At 41.7% G+C, this 25,718-nt stretch overlaps 1 protein-coding gene across 4 annotated transcripts; it reads right to left on the bottom strand.

The window, feature by feature from the left end:
* Window positions 1-286: 286 nt before the first annotated feature.
* LOC114558972 (segment polarity protein dishevelled homolog DVL-1) lies at window positions 287-25,017 on the bottom strand. 4 transcript variants are annotated; one of them, XM_028583324.1, is made up of 15 exons: window positions 24,489-25,016; window positions 18,828-18,897; window positions 15,819-15,940; window positions 13,153-13,271; window positions 9,169-9,307; window positions 8,322-8,415; window positions 8,084-8,153; window positions 7,842-7,981; window positions 7,210-7,286; window positions 6,063-6,130; window positions 5,800-5,877; window positions 5,536-5,670; window positions 4,741-4,908; window positions 4,410-4,625; window positions 287-2,324 (listed from the first exon to the last, which is right to left on the bottom strand). In XM_028583324.1, exons 1-15 carry the CDS (start codon window positions 24,656-24,658, stop codon window positions 1,813-1,815), a joined length of 2,178 nt encoding a protein of 725 aa, XP_028439125.1. In that variant the 5' UTR covers window positions 24,659-25,016; the 3' UTR covers window positions 287-1,812. The 4 variants fall into 4 exon arrangements, with proteins under 4 accessions (XP_028439125.1, XP_028439124.1, XP_028439123.1 ...); XM_028583323.1 differs by having other exon boundaries at window positions 5,752-5,877; window positions 24,489-25,015; XM_028583322.1 differs by having other exon boundaries at window positions 5,536-5,877.
* Between the last annotated feature and the right edge of the window lie 701 nt (window positions 25,018-25,718).

The following is a 25,718-nucleotide window of genomic DNA, read 5'->3' as shown; positions in this document are numbered from 1 at the left end:
CTACTTGAAAACATTTAAAAGGCTCTAATACAAATTGGCAATTATCGGCTGTCATTTCCAAAATACATTTAATCTATCAAACTTAAACATCTAAGTGGGGTAAGTAGGAGTTTATTACACATTGAATGTCTCCATCTAGTGGTCCTATTAAAAACAGAAAAGTATTTTTTATGGTGAGAATTTTCACTTAATAAAACCTTACAGATGATTATCATAAAAAAAATGCAGACAGAGTTTTGAACATATATATTTTTTATTCATATATATAATAAATTTCTATGTACAATTTATTCTTCTTTTGTAAAGAAACACAATTAAAGAGAACGCTTTGATTGCAAACAGTGTTTCATACTAAAAGGAAATGGAAAAGTGCTCATAAAACTAGTGTCTGTGTGTTATTGTCCTCTTGTAACTATACTTTCGGTAGATACAACAGGGGTTTGCCATTGTTTTGCAAGGAGATCAGAATCTGAAGGCCATCTGAATCTGAAGTCACTTTGAAGTCATAAAATAAGAGGTGCCAGATGAGAATCATAAAGAGATTTACGTCACAGACAGCTCCTACATCATAAAGAAATATCCACCACACAATGTGAGGCTTTGGCTTTTATCACACTGACTTTCATCGAAGCTCACACTCGCTACAAAGGAAACAACCAGGACTGGTGTATCTCCTGTCAACACTTTGAGTTTGCTTTCACAGCTGTGGTAGGTGCCCACTGTTTGCAATCCTGTCTGTAAGTTGATCTGCTTACTTAAATTTGTTTAAACCAAAGTGTTGTTGTGTGTTGTGTGAATATCAGGGTTTAATCACTGACAGGAATAATGGTACATTCGACAAAGCACAGCTAGGACAGTGGAAACTGGCCACTGATTCACAAAGGGAGATGTCTGATTGTCTGTCAGTCAGCCTTAGTAGACAAAGTATGACACCATCAATGCAACATGATCACATAAATAACATCACAAAAACCATCCAGTGTACGGATTCTTCCTTTAGAACATTGGCAAGAAGTAAGCCCTCCCCCCCAATGGTAATACTTTAAACAAAATGTATTAATAGAATTTCTTTTCTTTAAAGCAGTTGAGACAGTCATGCAATATGCAGCCTAGTCAGACTAACGGCTGGCTACAGGGCCTCCTTTATGAAGTTGAAGAAATCCACGAATCGTGAGCTGATCAAGGTTAGCGTTTTTAGTAGTAGGCAGGTAAGAGCTTAAATAAGCCCGTGGCAATGCCACAGTATGAAGGAAATGGGGCCAGAGGTTTGGTGTATACGTGCTAAATTGTATCTGTATGCACAGATATGAGTCAGGAGATCAATTCCGAATCCTAGGCCCAGAGAAACGGTCCTTAAGTGCGGGCTGTAGGTGTAGGCCTGGGTCTGGGGGATTGAGATCCAGGCCCAGCCAGCTTAAAGGTCTTGCAGAAAAGAAAATATCCTAGGTAGAGTACACACTCCCGACAATGTCTGCGTGGCAGCTTTAAAGAATCACCACATTGAATACCACTCACGTTTCACAAACTGTACACGTCACGTCAATACAAAAGAGGGTTTTCCGCCACAGAGGACCCGTGCTTGTGTGTGTGACAGGCCTCCCTCCGGTTGTGCTCTTGCTGCCTGTATTTCTTTGCGTGGACATCACATGGATAGACAGATAGCAGGGGGTTGGGTAGAGGGCCAGTCAGTGTCTACATTCTGAACTTGGAGACGGTCAGGGGCAAACAACTGAGAGGAAAGAGAGAAGGGGCTGAGTGGCTTCGCGGGAGAATTGTTTTGTGCTCAATGAGTTTTGAAGGCACTGTCACCTGTCACATGATGTCAACAAAGAACTCACAGGGATTGCCCATAGCATGCTGGAAGGACTGGCGGCTGGCAGTGAGCTCAGGAGGAACGGCTGCTAACTCTCTCCCAGGAGGGGCTCCAGGGGGCGTGCTGCTGCTCACTGAGGTCTTGGGGGCCAGATGGGCAAGACAATAGGGGGGAGGCAAGCCTGGGGGGCCGTAGGAGGAGGCATGGCTTCGCTCGCTGTGGGCACATGACCCTGGCCCTGGCTGGGTGAAGGGGGCGTGGCTGTAGGTGAAGGAGAGGTGGCTGTTCTTTGAGTGAGAGTGAGTCCTGTGCAACTGACTGTGACTTGATCGAGCGTGGCTGTGACTGGAGATGGTGTGGCTGTGATGACTCATTTGGCTGGCGGACCCACCACGCTTCCCTCCACGGACGCAGGGCTCTGACTCACTGCATGTTGACCTTTGACCCTTCTCCTGTGGGGAGGGGAGTCTACCTTTGCCTGCGCTGGGGTTGGATCCACTGCTTCGGCTTCCTGTTGAGGAAACAAAAAAAAAGTACACTTAACAATATGAAACAGTCAGCAGCTCCATCTCATCAGCTACAGCTGATTTAGACCAGCTGATTTAGCTACTGATTTACACTGAGGCAGGTCACACATTAAAAAAAATACTGTATATTATAAAGCTTAATGAAACCTTATTAAACTGCAACAGACACTATACATCATATGGCATGTCATAAAGAGAAAGATCTCCTTCTGTGCAATACACAATGAAATGCATGAACACTATTAAATACATTACTGGACTTTGTTTAAGGTGTGACAAGATATGTTCTTATGCAATCTAGCAAGAGTCAACAGTCAATGGCAAACATGATAATTCAAAGGATTCTTCCCCCAAGTTCCACCTGCAGCAACTCATACCATGGGCTTCACCTGATATTCATACAAACACCGAAAACATTCACAGGTTATAATGTAAACATGATACACCTGCATCAGTAAGACACTACTACAGCACTTGGCTGATAATACCGAATAACACAAGTTACACAATACATTTGTTTAAGAAAGTTATTATATATTTGTTTTAAAGTAGGTTAGTGTCATGTTTCAATGCTGGTAATGCAAACTGGTGGCATCGTACTGATAGAGGTGTACCACACTGTTGCGAAATCACACATTCCACGCCTCCCCTTCCGCAATGAGCCCAACAGTACTGGGTAAAGTGGTGCATGATCGCCCCCTATCAGTGAGAATGATAGCCCTGGAGTGATCACCCTGCATCATGCACCTCCCAGCATAGTACGAATGCATGCCCAGGGGTGCAGAGAGGGAGAATGGACACACAGGATACACGGGCAGAGAAGGACGCATTGGAAGGGCGGTGGGAAAAAAAAAACCTTAAAGCCACAGTATGGAAAATGTTGAGTACAAGAGAAAGAGAAAGAGAGGAGGAATAGAATAAGATGAAGAGGATGAATGGTGAGATAGAGAGAGCAAGAAGAAAGAGAGCAGCAGAGGAGGAGAGGGGGTTAGCAGGCTTACCGGTTCCCCCAGTGTCCTGGGACTACCTCCTCCTTCAGTCTACCGTTGCCCAGCAGAAACAGAGGGAACAACAGAATTACACACACCTCCCAGCCCTTCCCATATACCTAATGGACCTTACCACTTTACATCTGGCCCATATGGTCATAACTAATTTACACCTATGGCTGTTTTTGACCCTTTCCTTATCATCCAACTAAAAAAAATCTTATGGGGAAACTGCTCTTCAAAAAAGCAAAAAACGCACACATGCTATTATTAAAACAAGCAGCCAGACACATAATTACCCACAAAGACTTGTTTGGAAGTGCCAAAAGAAACAAAAATACACATAAAATGCATCGCATGGCTATTCTTATCTTTGTCATCTCTGTCCCTTAACGTTTCAAAGGTTGCAGATAAACCAACTGAAACAGTGACAACCGGCGGAAAGCAAGACATGTCAATGTCTGGATGAATCACTCAAAACAATCAAAATCAGAGTAAGATGGTAACATGTAACATGTAGCTGGCTTAAAATGTATATTACAACCACACTGTCACAGCCACCCACTCATGTACATGTACACCCCCTGGTTCTCCACTCTCCCTCAATGCAGATATTCAAAAAAACATGCAGAAACAACACAAAGCACTGATCAAGTTCTGATTCATAATGAAAACAAAGGATCATTCGAGAACTGATGAATAGAATGGGCTTGGTGTGGATAATTTCAAGCTGGCAATTTGTAATCAACTTGGTTGATCAGATTGTTTTCGTGTACACACCCAGTACTGCAGAGCTGTCCGCTGCATGACTCAAGATGCTCATGATTGACCTGACAATACAGGACGCGTTTCAGAATACACATATTTGATTAATAAAGATGCAATCCAATGTCAACTTTCTGCCCAGGAGAGGCAGAAATTAGCACGAGTCAGACACTTATTAATACTGACACCATATGTCAGGAATACTTAGATTAGGAATAATGCCATGTTGCATGTTGAGTCAAATTATCACATTAATTAATGAAAGGCTGATAGAAAACTCAAAGGCCCATTTCACCCCTGCATTTCATTGCTCACCCTCGCTGTGCTGGCTGCCTGCGCTCCCACTGTGGAAACTGTGGCACGGGTCTGAGTATCCTGGCGGGAAGCTGGGGGGTGCAGAGGGAAAGGGAGGGTAGGGGAATGGCTGCCCGCCCAGGGGCCAGGGGTTGCTGGTGGGAGGGAGCGGTGCCAGAGTGTCCTGCTCAGAGCCTCCACCGCTGGATCCCTCATTTAAATTGAGTGATGCCATGTCTTATTGGAGAGAAAAGGAAAGGAAAAAAAAAATTTAGTACAATCCTTCTATTCATAAAAAAAAATTCATACACACGGAGTTGCATTATTAACACAAAGAGAGAAGTGGCTGTACTTTGGCAGAGGTCCCCGAAGGTATAGTAGCACTGCTCGGAGAAGGTGATCTTGTTGACGGTGTGTCTCAGGTAGCCATGTTTCAGCAGACTGCTTGCGTACTTCCTCGCATCTCGCCGGTCCTTGAATCCCTCAACTCTGGAGTAAAGCCAGTCCACCACGTCAGCACCTGACGCAGCAACAAACACACACATACACAGACATGTAGGCTCTAATGTGTTGAACAGATGCTAAAAATACTCAATATGCATAACAGCCACAGTGGCTACATGTAGAAAAGCAGCACAACGTTGCAAGAACTTTGAATAAAGTTGGTTTGGTTAATGCCAAAACTATGCACGATAGTTTATAGGCCTCAGACGTTGATTTTGTGGTTAGACAAACAAACAAACACTGATGTTACTTCTTGTATTTAAAAATAATAAACCTCAAAGAAATGACTTGAGGAATTTGAGAAAAAGCTAGTATGTGATTACTGAATGTTTATTAATTAGTTTTGCCTGTTTAAATTTGACATTTGTAATTCAACTTTGTTCTCTTCAGCAAATGGCAAATACACATTCATAAAACATATTCATTTATTTATTCTTCTTTTTTGGGTGTTTATTTTAAAGAGTTACATATAGCATTAGGCTATTCCTCACAGACAGCACCAATGTTCAGAGCAGTATGCGTATAGCCCAGGCCTGTGTATTTCTCCACCCTACATGCATTACTTACAGTGCATTTACAGTCTACATGAAACAAAGGTTTGCTTTTAGTTTTGTGTGTGCTCACACAGCTCAGCTTTCCTCACCAATGACAGCATTGGCGATGGTGATCTTCAACCACATCCTGTCTCGAATCTCCAGGCCAGAGTCGGGCAACTGCATCACCTTGACGATGGTTGCCATGTCTGTTTTACTTGCAGATAGAGGCAAGTCATCAAACTCTAGGATGGGAGAGGAGTGAGAAAGTATTGACAAGTGGAACTTTTCAATTGTTTTAAATGTTGTAAGGATATCATAATTACCACATAATGGATGCTTCATAGAGTGAGGTGGTGGTTGGTTGTTTTTACCATAGTGTGGGTAAGGTCCTGTCAGAGCAGTGGTGTGTGAAATCCATGCTGCTGGGTCAATGGGTCTCACTGGCTCAGCTGAACACATGAAACAAATAAGGCAACTTGGATAAAAGATTCAAAAGGTCAAACCTGGTCAGGAACATCAGTAACATTGCTCCAAATGTAATAAAAATATGTTTGATTAGGTAAAATATGCATTTGCGAAGGAAAATTAGATATGTATCCACGTGATTGCAATACAGAACTAGTGTCTGTCTTACCACGAGGGATGGTGAAGTAGCTTCGTGGAGATGGGTCCCAACATTTGGCAACAGTAAGACTAATAGGACTGGAGAAGAAGCAAATAGAAAATCTGTTTAAATGTATGACCCAAATAATACAACAGACCGGAGTGAACACACTACTGTCTAGTGTCTACATTCATCTCTTATACTGTTTTAATCATCAGCTCAGCGATCAAGTCAGTGTTTCTTTCGGTGGGAAGTAAGTCCCCACAAGTCACTAAATGACACCACACGATAACCTGCATATTCATACTGTAGGGGGCTCGAATGTTTTTTAGGTCAAGGACCCCTTAGCTGAAAGAGAGACGGAGCAGGGTCTCTCTACTACATAAATTGTATAAAATTGAGTTGCACATTAAAATGGGCCGGGCGGATAAAAATGGATGGATGGATAGTCATATATTATTTATACATCATGGTTTAAACATACATGTAGAGGGCACAGTGAATCCTTAAGCTTACATGTGACTGTACCTGTGGATGGCTACCATAGTGGCTACCTTACTTTTAGTAAGGCAAGCCTATCATCAATGTTGTGTATACTAAATGTGTTTTGTTTTTTTTCACGAAGGGGACGATTTATCTTTGCTATTATGTTGGATTAATGTTAATGTATATTTTCAGACATATTTAAACTTTTGAAAAAAAAAATCTGACGGCCTCCCTGCAGTAACTCTGAGGACCCCCTAGGCATTTAGAATATTAGTATGTACAGAATGCATTTAGAATATTAGTGTGTACAGTAAAGAAAAGTTGTATGTACTGTTAAAGCTTGTTCTAAACTCATTAACCAGCAGGAGAGCGAGGCAGGAAAGTAGCTGATGGCTGTGTTCTTTTGGAAAAAGTCAGAAAAAGGTTTTATTTTGCTAAATTCAGCAACAAACATGCTGTTTTGGCAACAATGGATAAACTGTACACTCATGAGTTTTCTCGAAAAGGCTTTCCTTTAATTCTTTAAATCCTTTGAATACCTAAACAGCACCCTATCTGATTAACGTGTCAGTCTGAAGTGTAAGATTACACCTTACAAGCTGAATAAGTTAAGCTCTCAATGTGATAATGTTCCACAGCAGAGAGTTAAATAACGCTCAGTAGTTGGTCTGAGTTAGCTGTATGTTCTTACCCAGTTTTGGAAACAATCTCTCTGAGGATCCTCACAGCGTCGTCGTTGCTCATATTCTCAAAGTTTACGTCATTCACCTGGTTGCAGACAACAAAATACATAATTGACTCATTACATACAATGTGTGTTTTGAAGCTCTGCAGAGGGCTCAAATGTATTCATGCACTTGTACTGTGCACATTAATCTCTGCAGCGCTCTTAGGCCTTCAGATGCCTGCAAATCCTAAGCTGCTTTCTACGGGATACACAGTCAAAATAAAACCTATATTGTAAATGTTAGGGCAACAACAAATTGTGGCCAGCCATGTTTTATAGAGGGTGTAACCGTACAGCTCAGCCGTACAGAGATTGAGAGAGAGGCATTAACAGGAAGGAAAAGGAGAGGCAGAACTACAACTTTTACAAAAGAGCCTCATAACAGAAGTGAATGCAACATTGTGGTTCTTAATAGCTCACAAAGCCTCAGATAGAAATACAGTCATCTCTTTGTGTCATGTTCAGCTTTCACACTGTACATACCGCAGCCGCAGAGGTGTTTTCATTACGGCAAAAATATTGATATCTACCACAAAAGACGCGTATGATGACAAAAACTCCAAATGTTCAATAATATTTTGTATCTGTGAGAGTACCTGAAGGAGCATGTCTCCAGGTTCTATTCTTCCATCAGCAGCCACAGCGCCTCCTTTCATTATGGAGCCGATGTAGATGCCGCCGTCTCCCCGGTCATTACTCTGACCAACAATACTGATACCTAGAAAGTTGTACTTCTCTGTCAGGGAGAAAGCAGGGAATACACAGTATTAGGTCTGAAAAACATTATAATAGCCATGCTTGTACATTAAAACGTATATAACGTAAGTGTCAGGTTTACCCATGTTGAGCGTGACGGTAATGATGTTGAGGCTCATAGTTGAGTCTGTGATACTGCTAAATGATGAAGACTGGAAAGGCAGGAAGAGGACACAATACATGACTTACAGTAAAGCACATCAGAAATAATCAAAGTGGCATGACTTCTGTATCAATCAGCCCACTCATCTGTTTCTCATACTCAATGTGAATTCTTTTTCATTTCACCAAGGGCGGTGATGTGTCACAGCGGTGCTCACCCGGTCTATTTTTGCCACTTTGTGCCTCCGTCGGCGGCGCTTGTGTCTTCGCATCAGCTGTGAAGAAGAACTCTGTTCTGTGGAGCTACTGAGCCTGAAACGCAGAAGACAAGATGGAAAATAATGATTTGGAGAGGGAAAGATATGATATTGGAATAAGAAGTAAGTACATCTACTATAGGGGAGACTAAAGAAATTACCTGACATGTTAAGCACAATGTTGTTTACAGTGTAAATGTTTGTGTAGATTTATATACAGGAGGTAGACAAAATGAAAGAAAGCATTTGCAGTAAAATACAACAGCGCTTTACATAACAAGAAGGCAAATCAATTGTCACTTTGGAAGCTGAAGTTTGTAGTGCTGTTAAACCTATATATATATATATATATATATATATATATATATATATATATATATATATATATATATATATATATATATTATATATTTTGATCATGGATTAAGCAAAAATGCCAAATATATGCTAATTCCAGCTCCACAAATGTGTTATATACAAGTGTGTATTATATTTGCTAATTGAATTTATTTGGGTTTTGGACTGTTGGACAGGTACAACAAGTAATTTGATCACTGGGAGTGACAGGATGTTTTCCACCAATGTCTGACATTTTGTGATTAATCAATAAAAAATAATGGATTCATTGATGGAAATAATTGTTAATTGCAGCCCTAGCCACAGTCAACATATTGTATTTTGAGGTGTTTACTAACTACTAATCACTACTTTTTTTATGAAAAACAATAGATTCAGAATCAAACAAATGCTATTGATCTGAGTGTCTGGACAGAGCAGAAACATATTTTGATGTGAGGTTGAATGTTACCTGCTAGCATCCTCGTCTTCCTCGCTGTCAACAAATGAGCTGGACTCCAACTCGCTGCTCATTACTGAGGTGCTGTCGTAACCCATGGCTGAGTCCCTTGCGGTGCGCTCTGATTTTGAGTGACCGTTGATGCGAGGGACTGGAGAGAGAAAGAGCAGAGCAGCATCGAGTCAGACGGGAGGTAACGTTGCTTATCCCGGGGGCGCAGTGGATATGACACATGCCTTTGGTGTGGGAGATCAGGTTCAATTCCCACTGTGTTTTTTTTACTCGGACAATCAACAGTATGTTGTAAAAGAAGAAGAAAACAACAAAGATAAAACACAAACATAGACAAACAATCAGATTTTACCAAAGAACAAAAAAAAAGGATACATTTGAGAAGGAGCAGGCAGAAGCATAATGCTTATATAGTCCTGCCCCTACTTCACAATATCACGTTATAGAAAAAAAGAAATACAGTGCCTTACTGTACTCTCACTATCCCAGCAGTGTACAACTACCCTGTCCGTCACCATACATACATTGCCAGTGAGGCGGTGCTGTCTCAGGGTGACAGCGGATTGGCTGGAAAGGTCTCATAAGGCGAAGAGGGCGTGGCAGCCAGCATATTCGCCGAGAGCAAGCAAAACATTCCAGCAATGTGGTAGCTCCCATCACTTGCTCTGCCCAGAGGGTTCTTCTATGAAAGCTGAGCTAGTGCACTCAATCAGCAGAGGGACATGACATCCACTGTGAGGATGAACACAACCATATTTCCTCCCACGCTCAGTTGACTGACACACCAGAGAAAACAAGAGTGCAGGTTCACCAAGCCAGACTGAAATCTGTGTCTTTGTGCTGTGATCCGTCTGTGCTAGCCGCTCTCTAAAAGCCAGCCTGAGCCCAAGATGCTCTCTGCCCACCGGCTGGCTCCTGACAGCTTATCTACAATAGAGGCAGTGACAAAAATAGGGAATAAGCATAAAGGTACTCTGTGAAGAGCAGCAAGTAAGAAAACACAAAGTGAGTGAGTCACTTTTCAACTAGACGTGAAACTTTGGATGCGATATATATAATCATGACCTTTTCAAAAGAAAAAGAATAAGCGTGTTGTAAAAAGTCTGTATATGTTTATATTGACTTTGAAGCATAGATCGATAAATAATGCACTCACCAGATAAAGTTAATGTGCGACAATTTGGCAGGTTAACATTACATAAACATCTCTCTCCTTACTGTAAATCAAGAACCTGCACATTTGAACTAACTAACTAACGATAATCACATTGGAATCATAGAAAAACCTGAATTAAACTAACCACAAAACATATCATATAACATATTCAAATGTCAAATATCATCAACGGACATAACACAACAAATCCCTCTCACCACAGCAGACAGTGTGCCTTCATCTGACGCGCAGAGAAACTGAGCTGGGAGTCAGGAGGAAGTTTTGCCTCGTCCCTCCCTCCGATGGCACGCAACTATAGAATGACTGCTAATCTGTCTCTGACCAATCAGATGATGGTTTTCTCCAAAACAGAGATAATATGGGATTGGAAATGATGTGCTGCCCTGTCCCATCTCTGCCTCTGGTGAGAACACCATCAGGTTATTAAAAGCCCGAATGCTTTTAGCAGCATTACATCATGAAAAAAATATTTTTAAAGATACTTTTCATAATGGAGGACAGTCTCACCAGCTGTTTTTGTGCTTTGTGTTAATACTTTAATACAAGCATAAGTGCTTTGGCTAAGCCATGTCTTCTTTGACCTCAACCATTCAGTGCTGAACAGCATTATACTTAAAAGCAATGGCTTTTTTTTTATTCCTCTGCTACAATGTAATAACTGAACATTAGAGTCTTGTCTTACAACAGGTTAAGATGTAGAGCACCTGGCGGCGTTGAAACAGATCATATCCCATAATTCCATCCAACATACAACACCTGTTCAACCTCCTAAAAGGTTCAACTGCTGCATTATTCATTCTAAAACGCCACAGCACACACAGAAAATAAGAAGGGATATGTTTACCAGGGCTGAGCACTTCAACCGATCACTGTAAAACAGTTAGCATTCAGGCTGAGACAAAATCACTTGAAGCATGTGTATAAGGTGACAGGGGAATTCCTGCTGCTGCTGCTGCTGCTGCAGGCTGCGAGGTAAAGAGGTGGGGCTACCAGCAATGTGACGATGACAGCAACCACTGAGCTAACACAGCCACATCGAGGTACATTATATGGAGGTCTTGCTTGACAGATTTATGAACCATCATACTGCTGGCTGGTTGATGATCCTGGTTGATTTAATCTGCTCCCCTCGGGTCGCCGTTTTAGGCGACCTATGTTAAGAACTAGACGTGCCAGGGATTCTTTTATTCCTGTGGCTATTGAGAACCTGAATTCACTTGATTGACATTTCTTGACATTTTTTATACAGTATGTGATTATTTATCTATTCCTGTCCATGTTCATTATGACAGATTTACCTGTGTACTGTCCAATTGGATTCTGTCATTGGTTTTGGGGGAGGGAGTGTCTCCATTGATGTGTTGATGTGTGTCCTGTGTTGTGTTTACAATGTTGTTGGCATCTGGTGGTGCTTTTTCTGTGTATGTGTTTTTAGACATCCTGCTGCACACTAAATTTTCTTTTCTAAGGATAAATAAAGTGGAACTTGGAACTTAAAGTGGAACTTGGATCCTTAAGAAATTCTCTGTTTTCTGTCGTCTGTATGATAGTGTCAGATCTGTGTTGTCAGTCAACACATAGAAGTATCGAGGACAGATGCAAAGTCCTTTAGGCCTGAGGTATTTCCGCATCAGCCACAAAACAACAGATGTGCAGTTGGCACTTAGCAGCAGTAGATCTGACATGTTGAGTGCCAACAATATGTCTTGAGCCTAATCAAAAACACCGCCACAAGATGCACGAGAGTGATGAAATCAATAGATGTGAATGTGTGGTTATTCGGCTAGGATCAAGTTAAATCTGTTTCCACAATGCAAAACAGTCACAGCTTTTCCTACAACCTCAACACCTGATGTTTTGCTCTGCCGAGGACAAGGGGAGAAGAGTCAGAGAGACAACTGGCTTTGCTGAAACCAAAAGCAGAGGGTGAGCATCAGAAGCTGCTGATTCATTATTTCCTGCCATAAAAACAAAACAAATTCTGCCAAAAAAAAGGTCTATGTGGCAAGAACAGGAATAGAATGAAGCAGATCTCTAAAAATATCGCAGGTATAATTATGCTGGTAACAGAACACACCTTTTCCTGCAGCACCAGTATACTAGTCTACCCTGTTCTCTCGTGTGATGTTGCTTGGCAGGCTCTCATATTAAAAACATTGAGTCTGTAAAGGAAAGCAGTTATTTTACAGGAGCAAGAAGAAAGCTGTCCTTCTTCTACCAAAGTGATTTCTATAGAAATTGCTGCAGTCAAATGCCAAAACGATAAAGCAGATGTGTCCACACTTGATAACGGCTCTCAGGGGCTGTTAAAAGCGAGATCCTAACAATTTCTTTTCCAGGTAGACTGTAGATGGTTGCATTTATATCTCAACAATAGCTGAAAAATAAGTGATATTACACTAAACACTAGTGTCTTCTGACACTGGGTGTAATCATCGTACAGGATTGGAGTGGAAAACAGCCTCTGACCATGAACCTGAGCCGCACACAGGAAACAGAGGAAAGGTTCATTGGGAAGACAGTGAATTCCAGAAAGTTAGACATACAGTGAATGTCTTCACTCCTTACTTTCTTCACTCTTCAGAGAAAGTGGATATTTATGTGTTTCTTGGTCTCACATTGCTAAAGTTCAAATTATACACCATCCCTGAGGGCATCTTTTCATACAGGTCTGCTGTCTGTCCACTTTTCTTTTCTTTTTTAAAGGAAGTTAAGTGTTGAGTGAGAGGCATTGAACTGTAATAACTTGGAAATGACGAGATAATTGCATTTTTAGGATCCATCTGTTCCTGGCTGATAATACTCACGCTCAGTTTCTCTCGCTCTCCTCCGTGCCCGCTCTCTCTCTCGCTCTCTGCGATGGCTCAGAAGAGACTCTGTTCCCGTCTCGGTGTCCAGGCCATCTCGACTGCTCACCGCATTGGCACTGCAATACACACATCGTAAAACTTCAGTCAGATTTGTAATGATGTACAAAACACACACAAACTCCCTCTGTCTTTCTCACAGAAGATCTTTCAAATTCTCTAGCCAGTCTGTGACTCCTGAACATATTCCCCAGCTACGATAAACTTCTGTCTGTTGTAATATCTGTTTGCCTGCCATTCAGCCTTAGGGGAGTATGCAACTCATATTATGACTCTGTTACAAATTCAATCCCCCTGGCCAAAATAGCACTTTCATTGTTCTGCTGGTATGTGATGTGTTTTCCACTAAGTGTCATTAATGACCAGATACCCTGCGAGGGAGCCATTCTGGACAATACTGGCATTAATGAGACCTATTGAAAGCCCAGATGGTGCCTGGAGCATGATTGGGAGAGAGACAGACAGGGGAGAATGACAGATTGCATAAAAAAAGCGAGAAGTGGTAGATCAGGTGTGGGCTGAGCAATAAGCTGGCCTGTGTACTTGGGGTGTGGGAGGAGTTTGGGAGTTCTGGAGAGGCTGGAGGGCAGATTGTTATTCTGTCAGAGGGCTGGAGACGCTGTGGCCTCAGGCACCAGGGTTAAGGGACCTACACAGCCACCGGGCACCTAGGAAACCTAAAGCTGGTGAGAACTCTACTCAGCCCTGTCAGTCTGTCACACACACTTAAGCATGTTCCCTACACCTGCCTAAATAATTGCACTTTCACGCTGGCGCATTCATGCATTCATGCACACTCAAATGTCAGTGCTCACATACAAACAGTGTCATATTCATAGTGTACAAACAGAACAAAAGAGGCATAAAACACAAACATCATCCTGCAATGGTTTAAAAGCAAAGTTCTTACACACCTCAGTGGCAGCGTGTGGATGATCAAAGCAAATTAAAAACACAAGAGCAGACAAGATGCTGCGTCTGCTGTGTTCACTCAGCCGGATGAAGTGCTCAATGAGGCATGCTTCTGCTACACGCTTCTGCTGCGGCGGTACTAATGGGTGCACCTGGTCTGGGCTTCACCAGTACAGGTCAGTGCATGTATGCAAATATCAATGTAGATGCATAGTTTGGATGCATTTCTATTGGTAGTGATTGGACAGCAGTGTGATGGTGGATGTGGTGGTGACTGCCCGTCTGTCAATGGCTGCTGACCAGACAGGGCGGCAGGTCTGCTGATCCGGGGGGAGATTATCCAAGGCGCTAGGCTGCAGCTGTGAACAAATGACACCCCCTTTCAACCCACCCGTCTGCTGCCAATCGCCACCCCCTCCCTCTTGGAAATGGAGATGGGTGCTTTTAATGTCCGTTAATCCGGATTACCAGGCAGAAGCACATCAGTTGTGTGCATTCTCAGCCATTAAACACCTATTCTGTGTGCTCATCAAATAGAGCCATTCATGCCGACAAACACATGAAATGCATGAATACAGCACAAGAGAAAATGAAGTGGTAATAATATTCTGGCTATTTACAGAGAGAGGTAACGGGTGGAAGACTAGATTCATTTCAGAAAGAGAGGAGGTTCGCTATGGCTATTCACCATGCTGTTTCTCTGAGAGAAAGGCCTGCCTATCTGACTCAAAGAGGGAAAGAGAAAGGAAGAGTGAGGGAGGGGGCGTGGGGACATGACGTGGGGTAAGGGGGCCGGCACACTGTCGTTTTGCTCCACAAGGTGGCGTAGTCGTAGTGAAAGCTGGCCAGGAACAATAAAGTCATCAGGACAGCTGACAGCCAAACAGCAGGGGGCAGCCCATAGAGGGCAAGAGCGAGCTGAGATGTCAAACGCTGGATAAAGAGATACACTGAGACATGACAGATTGCATGTTCTCAATATAGAGCCTCAGCCGTATTGCTCTAGTGCAGTAATGGCAACAACCCTTGCCCCCTACCGCCCCCAGCCCTTCTCGCTATATTTAGCGTGGGACTTCTGCTTAGCAAGTGCAGTGATATTCTCCAATCTGCCAGTTTGAAGTCAAAGTCTGGACTCAGGTAACAGTCACCAGGCTGTCAAGAACATCTCCATTTCTGAGCTTTTAGGCACCAACATGTTTATGGGCCACATATGCCTTTATTAGTCAAGTATGGATGAGTGACTGAATACAATGGGCCTCACTGAGTGCCAGTATTTGCCTGAAGATGTTTATGCTGCGAAGGCTATTTCAAGAATCAGCAGCATTGGCAGCGTACGCATCATGTTTACACCGATGAGCGGACTAACGCCTTACTCCATGGTTGAGTGGGCAGGAGGGAACATACACACAAGTGGGAGAAATACTCACAGCACATGCATGTTCTCACACTCAAGCTTGAGCACATAGTTTATGCCATAATCACACACAGGTGTATTATATAGACCACCTACACCTCCCATATGAGCCTATGATGACAAATCTCTCTGAGCTTTCCACATTCTGATTAGCACATATGGCACGCTGTGAAATAAAAAGGTCACCCAGTGCACAGGATCGTATGCTTGAATACAGCTGCCTACATGCCCATGTGTGTGAAATTGTGCATACATGACAGGCAGTAATCAGCCTACTTACTGGAAGGAGGGAGGCCGTGAGTCTCCAATACCCCCTGTTCTCTCGAGAGGAGGGGGCAGCTCTGGATGGCTCTCTGTGCACTGAGATCCTCCATCAGAGTGGGCACTCTCTGCTAGGACCAACTGAGAGAGACAAGTTGGAGCAAAGGAAATATTTGTTAACGACCAGACATATTCAGCTCTGAGAGAAACACAAACAATATTGTGTTAAATGATATAGGCCCCATAGTAAGAATGCACCGATCCAACTTTTTTAGTACTGATACCGATACCTGCGCTTAGTCCCGATCCAATACCCAGTGTTTAATTAATAAGCTGTATGGCTCACTGTGTGGAAGAGACTGGGATCGTTTTCCTATGTGTAAGGCAACATCAGACTTGACTTAAACATTGCTTTCCCAATTTATTTGTTAAATAAAATGTAATAAATAAATACAGATATATACATTTACTAAACTGTTATTGATAATTCAAATTATAAATTGTGAAGAAGCAACTTGGTAAAACATCTTCAAAATGAAAAGGAGTTACAATTCAAGTGTAAACTTTTTTAGATGCAACAACAAATTGCTCAAAACTTACACAGAAATTAAAATTCCAGTATATGATGTATATAGTATATAAACATAGAATTGAATTGAATAGATCGACCCAATTGTCTTTGATACACGATCCAGCTTTTTGAGTCATTATCAGCACGATATCAGTATCAGATCAGTGCATCCCTAACCCATAGCGAAAAAAAAAAGAGAAAATCAAAAACAACCTCAACAGACTTTGCAACACTCAAAAATAAACACAGTGATACTGACACCAGAGACAAGCACAGAGGAAATGCTATGAAATGAGATGCCGCGAAGAGGCCTATAGAGATGACTGGTGGCTGGCTGCACATAAACAACTTGAGCTCACTGCTTTCACTCAGTCGAGTGTCAGCACAAAGGATGATGACCCTTAGATACAACTACTCTCCTTTTATCTGAGCCAGAATAATGAAAGTTATAGCAGGTAGTCGTGGAAAGAATAGCAACTGCATGGACTATGATTATTCTAATGTGAGCTTTGGGATTCACAGGTGGCATTAGATTCCTATATGAACTAGAGCTGGGCGATAGGAAAAAAAAATCTAATATCACGATATTGTTGACCAAATATCTCAATATCAATATTGCGGCGATATTGTAGGGTTGACAATTGGTGCTTACAAAAAAATATTTACACAATGAGATTTTTGATAAATAATCATTATTAATGTGTATATAATAACTAAGTGGGAAAAGGCATTTACTAGAAAAGCTAGAAAAGTCTGGTAAGTTCAAAAAATGACATCACTTTACTGTAATCCAGCCATTGAAACCAGGGAAAGATAACACTTACACACGATATTACGATATCCAAAATCGAAGATGATATCTAGTCTCATACCACGATATCGATATAATATTGATTTATTGCCCAGCCCTAATATGAACCATGTGTGCTACTTTTTATTTGCTCCATTTCAAAGACTGAAAATATTTCGGCATTCCATCAACTTCTGTGTCTGTGTGCTGTGTCTGTGTGCCGAATGGCTTTCTGTCTGAAAGAATTAGCAGATTCCGCTCTGGTTCTTGGTTCTCCAGTTTTGTGTTAAGCTGCTTTAAAAGAATTAATTTCTGTGTTTGACAATATTATTACAGTAAGGAAAAATAAAAACCCCTAAAAGCATGGATGCACTGCTCTGACTTTTTCTCTCCTGACACTCATTCCTGATCAGATAACCAGTGCCCCAGCTCATTAGGATTATTTTATGGAAGGTAACATGAGGCAAGGACTTGATGAACAGTTGTTGATGGTCTCACCCTTGCCATAACTTTCAAGCAGCAGGAATTAACAAACGTCGGAGCAAGTGATGTAAAGATTTGTCACCGTAAATGGAGCTTAAAGAAACTCTGAAACTCTGACATAGTTTAAGAAGCTAAAATACTCTGGAATGACACAACCGTAGTATATATATATATATATATATATATATATATTATATTGGGCACTTTTTGTGCAAAATGTAATGCAAATGTTAAAAATTTATTTAATTGGTCAAGAAATCTCTTAATGAAAGGGGTTCCCTGCTTTAAAGAAAAGTGAGAACCCCTGGTGTAGTGTATGGAGTAATTCTGGTAAATCAAATGTGAGTGAATCTTGAAGATGCACACAGTAGCTTTGGGCTAACTAGTTGTTGAGCAGCAGTGTGGTAAAGTGAGACCACATGCTTTAAGTCCTGTCGTTAGTATTGACACTGTGTAAGTGATATTGAGCAAGACAGTCCCTAACAACTCTATAGCTATAGCTACAGCCACTGTGTCCCTGATGCTGACCTCTGACCTTCTCGTGGAGCAAACTAATGAATTTCCCCACAGAGGTCAATAAAGCATAATATTATCCTACTGGATTGTTAAAATAATCTATTAAAAAAGCCACCAAGTAGATTAAACACAGAGACTGTCGAACTAATCTATACATTCTTGCTGTAGAATTCCATCAATGTTTTGCTTTAACCCGTGTCTTCTGTTCTGTACAACAGAGCAATAATTAGGATGTAAATCCTCCTTTAATATGATAGACTGATTTGATTTATCATACTTTATTGTCCCCGTAGAAAAACCTGGGTTCACAACCCTGTTTATCTTCCATAATTACAAATCACTATGAAGCTACAGAAGTCAATAGAGTAACTATGACAATCAAAAAGGTTACACTATAGTACGATATTCCTTGTTTAAGCAGTCAAACTCAGCCACCTCTGATTATATTTTGTAACAGTAGCTAAGTTTAATATCTAATGGAATCACCCATACTTACACAATACAGTCTAACAGTGAGATCAAGGTGAAGAGTGTTTTAAAAAGCTCTGCGGAGGCGTTACATGGCTAGATTTACATGATCCACAAGTGCTCCACATTTCTTTGGTTAGTGCTGAGGCAGCACAGCCGGGAGAGAGGGGCAGCATGGGTGCACTATCCATCTCACTTACCCAGGATACTACTCTCCCGTTGAAGCAGGGCAGCTTGGCGTTGTCATCGGAAATCTCTTCTTTGACAACCCTGGGGAACAGGCAGACAGATACAGTCAGGCTAACCGACCAGGAGAAGGACACATAGTCAGCTCAACAACACAACACAGTACAGTCTGGAGACCCTTCCCTTCCCTGCCTAGTTGATACATACTGAGAGAAATTCATGCTTTGTAAGTCAAATTTCCCACATGGCTTTCAAAAAGCTTTAGTTTGCACCCTTGTTGGCGCGGGTAAGCTCAATGAGCAGCAGGGATGACACTCTCAGCCCGAGTCTCTATTTATTTATTTTATTTATTGATTTATGGACATTATGTCTTTCAGTAACAATAATCACAACAATGTGATAAGGTCCGCTCAAATTGGCAAGGATAGGGCCATAAATAAGTAATGAATGGGTCTTATAGTAACCTGTGAATGTGTGCACTGTTGAAAGATAGATAGATAGATAGATAGATAGATAGATAGATAGATAGATAGATAGATAGATAGATAGATAGATAGATAGATAGATAGATGACGGACAGACAGACAGACAGACAGACAGACAGGTAAATGTTATGTGTGTGTGGGTAGGAAAATCCTCAGAGTGGCGACAACAGGGTGTCAAGGCAGGGGAGTGTGTATTAATAGAGCGATCTAGTGTGTGATCCTCCCTCAGTGTGTTGGTAAGTTGGTTGTAAATTCCCTACCCTGACCTGCTGGGACACTGTTCAGCACCAACCAGTTACTGCACCTGCTAGGCTTGTGTCACGTAGATCAAACCTGGAGCTGGCCAATAGGTACAGGAGATGAGCTGGCAAACACCTTACACGCACGCACGCACACACGCACGCACGCATGCGCACACACACACACACACACACACACACACACACACACACACACACACACAGGGCTAAACATCCTGATGTACTGTATTTACCAGTTTCCATTATAACCCCATGTATGTCTTTGTGCACATTGTTTGTGTTTTTTGCAAAGGATTTTCCCAGAAATTGTACGACCAAGCATTTCAGAGCGTCTGTGGAGATCTCACATTAGCTTCTTGGCTTTGAACACGGTACATGAAAAGGGAGAGCCACAACTTGAGAGCAGCAGAAAAGCCTAAGAAGGTTTGATGCAGGGGTGTCTCTGACAGCGACTTTACAGATTTTTTTTTCCACTTCTTGTTTGCCAGAACTTCCCTGCTACTGAAATGATTAGCCAAGCCCGGTTGTGTTATTGTGCGCGCTGCTGCTGTGGGAGCTGTATTGCTGGGAATGGTGGATGGAGATAACGTAGCCTTGTGGCTGGAACGGACGACCGCAGAGTCAGCCGCTGTGGCCTGTTCCACCTCAGGGAGGAAAAGGGAGGGAGGGAGGGGCGGGCGGACTCTGCCGGCTGCTTGTTAGGTAGGAAGTGTTTGCATCCTCTCTCTCTCGAGCTGCATGACCAGCTGTAAGGTGACTTGTGAGGATGTGGGAGTGGCCCGTGCAAATAAAATATCAGCAACGCTTCTTCTTTCTAATGTTTGACTTGGATAAGGATGCCTTTTCCACTTGCGCACACACAGGTCACCAATGTTACTGCATTTTTACATTTTCTGAAAGAACTGGCATGCAAAAATAAATCTCTTAAACATATCTCTGTCTGTCGTAAGAACTGGAACCAGATGAACCAAGAAACGATTCCAATCATAACAGATGACGTCTTTATCATTCGGTAAAATACCCATGGCCTGCATTCTTTTCAGTTTCCATCTGATATCAGGGCCAGTGTTAGTTCCACCCTGAACACTTAAAAAGCACAGACACACACAAACACTCAAACACACACACACACACAAACAAACAGTAACCCCTGTTTAGAGAAGCATATGACTGGTGTGACTGGTGTCTGACTTCTTAGATCTGTAACAGCTTAAATAGGTCTTAATAGATTTCACAGGATAATGACAAAAGATTTATTCTGGTGATCACTGAATATTTCACTGCTGGGGATATATGTGTAGCTGGGGAAGATTAGAAGTGTGTGTTTATGCTTTGATAGACAGAGGAGGGCTGGGTAGTTACAGCTTAAACCAGAAACCAGTGGCAGGAGAAGCCTGCCAACACCGGCCAGCAGCCCAAGGACTTTGGTGGGCTGATGCTAATGATACTATAAACAGGGAAGCAAAATATTTGACTTCAATATGACACGGATGCTGACTCAGTAAACAGCTAAATTCAACTTTAACCACCCAGAAAGCTGTTAATAATAACATGCATACTGTTGATGTCACATTTAGTGCTGTAACTGTGTGATTTTCCTAGCATCACAATAACAAAGTCCAGATGTTTGGGGTTTTCCATTTTCCATTGATATAGGGCTGCACGATATGAGGAAATATGCAATATGCGATAACATTGTTGAATATCGCGACAACAATATTACTTGCGATAAATAAACAGATATTAAAGTGTGCTCAGTTCTGCTGCTTTCAGTATTCTGCTTAAATACAACAACTTGCTTGTTGAATTGAACTGCATTTTAAAGTGCAGTTTTTTACAGATATTCTTTCTTTAACTAACTAAAAAAAACTTTTAGTGTCTTGTGATATGTTGCAGCCTTTCGCAATGTGTTTATTGCGCAAGTTAATATTGTGATAACAATAAAAAAAAAAAATTGTGCAGCCCTACTTTGATAATGTCACTATCTGACATATTGTATAATCACTATTACAGTAAAAGTGTTGTTGTTAATGCTATGACACACAAATACAGTATAACCTTCAAAATCTGTCACTATCCTCAAACAGGCGAGGTGAGGCAGGGGTGCATTTGTGCAGAAAGCTGCAGATTTGTGTCCTCTAACTACAGGGGCTTAGCACCCCTACCTCAGCAGAAGAAAGATTCCCCTACCAGCCCCCTGTTTTCTAAGGCACAGACAAGACTGTTTCTTTCAGAGCCTCAGCTTGGCTGCTTCCTCAGCTCCAGAGTGCCTCTGTGACTTGCATTATAGTGAGGTCTCAAACCCACTCACCACCAGTGGCAATGACAAAACGCCATATCATCACCTTGAAGTCTCTGAAAAAAGCCAAGTGGGTTGCTTGAAAACAACACTTCCTCCATAAGCTTCCTGTCTTATGAATATGGATGAATGAATGAATATTACGGGTGGGAAACTAACTGAGGTATGAAATGTGCACAAAGAAATGTTCATCGTTTAATTTCCCTACACTCTGTTGTGTGGACAGAAATGCCACAGCCCATGGTTACATGTATTCCATACGATTCCAAAGGGAACTGAAATGACATGTTCACTGCAGTAAGCTGAGGCTTTTCGGGGGCAAACCGTTTATCAAATTTGTGTGGCCATTACTTAGAGAGCTGATACTGCCAGCACAAAAGTAGTTCAGCAATCCCATAAGAAAATGGCTGTTTTTTTCTGCACAGCAGGGGGTCTACTACAGAGGACCTTGCACTGACTGCTAATTTACATTTCAAACACTGTCTATAACTGCAAGGGATTTGATGTTTTCCCTCTCTGCTCAGCGGTCTTATTCCTCCCTAGCTAATTCTCCAGCAGCCATACTGTCGGTGTGTATGCAGTACAGCCAGAAAGGCTACCACAAAGCGCTGCTATCCTCTGTGCCTTTGACTGGGTTTGCTTCCATACTGTGCCAGTACCATAAGGCACTCACACAGAGCCTGCATATTCAACCTTTACTCAAAGGATGGAATGCTGATGGAGACGCCTTTATAAACCGAGTATGGCTAAAACACATTCCTTTGACAATGTCCAATTCATGGCATCATTTGGCATGCGTTGCTGATGCACATGTAGGAGCAGGTCGGCCTACTGTAGTGGTGTGTTCAGCAACACTGAGCCACGTCTCCATGTGGAGAAAGCAAACACGCTTTGTTTGTTTTCATAATCTTCTTGTCAATCACCTGAGGCCCAGTGAGCAGCCCGGCCTGCAGTGCAACAGAGGCAGGAAGCTGGGGCTGGGGACAAAGCAGCGCACCAAGCCCAGCCTGCCACCAGGAAGAGCCAGTTTCCCTCACAAGGTCAGGCTGCAGTGGAAATGTATGACGTTTGGCTCTATAGACACTGCCTGCGTCTGCATTTCCTCCAATCATGTTTGCCATTACTGTGCTAGATATTAATGTGTGTGGGCCCATGTATGACTGTTCAGGCTGGAATGAGAAATAGGCACTGACACAAATATGTTATCCTCAGCAGAGGCCTAAAACAAGTAGATCTCGCTGACCAAGAGAGAGGGTTTTAAAAAAAGAGCTTTGTAGACCTGCTGTAACTCTTGAAAATCAGTATGGGATTACAAAGAGAGGAACAGAGAGAAAAAAAAAGAATAGAAAGAATGAAGAAATATTCCAGCCTCCAGTGGCTAGAAGAAGTAGTTCCTGTGACTTTCTGGGTTAGAATTCACCGTGAAAAATAAGAAAATGACTTACAGTAAAAGACAAATTATACAAAATTAATCCATCGGCTTCAATCATTTGCTAAAAAAAACCTTTTCACATGACGTAATGCATTATGAAATCTTTTTTTGTTCCATAACTAATGCTACAACATAATCAGGTTAAATATGACTGTAGGTTTAACTATTAATGTATCTTTTCTGACAAGTAAATTACCATACTGTATATTATCTGTCTAAATACACCAAATACAGGGATGTGATGAGATGGTGATTGCCCCTTCACTGTGTATTATTTAACCTTAATGTATTCCTCAGGAAAACAAACAAATATTTCTAATCAGTCTGTCTGGTATTACTGTAACAACACAGAATATTAGAAATAAAAAAAAGGTTATGAGGATGTAGAATTGTTCGACAAATCTCCACTGGGGCGATTACATGGAAAAGGTGGCTACATGATTGCATATCTAGTAGTCACAGCCACTGGCTTGTGGTTGCTATATTCCCTTGGGATTCACCTGCAGTCCATTGTGTGTGTGTGTGTGTGTGTGTGTGTGTGTGTGTGTGTGTGTGTGTGTGTGTGTGTAGAAATATAACTTCATGGGCTATTATAAGTAGATGAATACAAAAATGAAATGGTAATTTCTTATGATACATACTGAAAATGAAATGCTCCAATAACCAGGCACAGGGAAACCAAAACAAGACAACATGAAAACTTAGAACTCTCACACATTTATATTCCGCATGGTTCATACAATGACACTAATGTGGGTTAATAGATTGACATTAATAAGGGGATCAGGGGTCTGGCTCTGTGTAATGCATGCAGGTCTGCGTCATTAGGGCTCTGGACAAATCTGGTATCACTTTAAACACTCATGTGTCTCCTCCACTGCGCACAGGGTAGTAATAACGAGCAGGTGCCAGGAGCATGGAAACAGACAGGGCACTGTAGTTGGCACACATGGAACAATGTTGCAGCCAGCGCAGTCTGATGTTGCCTATCACGGCCTGTAATAAGCGCTTTATATAGGCTACACACACACACACACACACACACACACACACACACACACACACACACACACACACACACACACACACACACACACACACACACACACACACACACACACACACACACACACACACACAGCAATAATAAATAAGTGACCCAAACGAACAGGCGAATAATAATTATGGTGGCCACTTACCCAAAATCCTGGTCCATCGATTTGAAGAAGAATTTGTAGCTATTGACCGGTCGATTGTTGAGGACATTTTTAAAATCCGCTAAGGTGACTTTCTCTGGAGAGACGGACAGTTTGACCAGATAAGGAGTCTCCTCCTCGTCTATGTGATATATTATTTTAGTCTCCGCCATGAGAGTGAGGGGAGGACAATCATTGACACATGAAAGGAACAAGGGTTGGCAACGCAATAAACAGGCCTGCTATGTGACCAGCTACCCGTAGAATAACATAACAGCAGTCGCTAATACATAAACCTGGACACAACGCGATGGTAAATGCAGCTCCGTGGGTTGGACGAAGCCAGCGAAAATCCAGACATAATCGCGTTGTGAGTGCCTGTATTCCTGCTCCGGTGTGAGTCGCTACGGTGGCTCTCTCGGCACTAAAACAGGAAGGGACAGTCCACATCCTTACGATATGGAGTTGGGAATATTGCTATTTTTTACAGGCTAATTGGTAAGACAGTGCTGTCATCTAGTGGTGTGTCTGGGCTGTGCGCAGGCCGTTATACAACACAAAATACTGTAGGCTACACTCCTACTCTACTGTACAGGCATTATATGGAACAAAGAGAAAGCGGCCTTTTTTTATTATTACCACCAACTCTGATATAACAGTGGGATATGCTACTGTGTGAGACTGTCAATTTAACTAATTCATTCAATTCAATTCAATAAAACGTGTCACCGTAAATATACAGTAATATACTGGAAGCAGCTTCGCCAGTAAACTACTGTTTATTTACAATAAGCATACAGTTTTTAAATTTGAAGGTATTTTTCTGTATACAGTTTTATTACTGTATTTTATTTATTTTATTTTGATTTACAGTAATATACTGGATGCAGTGTGATTCCTTCCTTTTCCTTTATTTTCCCAAGATGCATTGGTATTAACAGTAAATGTAATCTGTAACATTCGCAGATAGTGCTGTAATATTATTTTCTCCCAGAATGCATTGCCATTTACAGTATGATCATGTATAACTATAACACAGTAAGATACTGTGACATTATAGCTGTAAATTTACATCAAAGGTTTACAGTGTGTGTGTATATATATATATACACTGTATATATATAGTTATATAGTTTAAAATATATGGTGACCTATTTTGAATAGGATTAGTTGTGATAACCCAAGGAATAGAAACAATCCTATAAAATAAGCAAAATTATTTAAATCATATAT

This window comes from Perca flavescens, chromosome 7 (assembly GCF_004354835.1).
Source record: "Perca flavescens isolate YP-PL-M2 chromosome 7, PFLA_1.0, whole genome shotgun sequence".
Lineage (NCBI taxonomy): Eukaryota > Metazoa > Chordata > Actinopteri > Perciformes > Percidae > Perca > Perca flavescens.
Note: the sequence above shows the minus strand (reverse complement) of the source record. Positions and strands in the feature narration are given on the sequence as shown.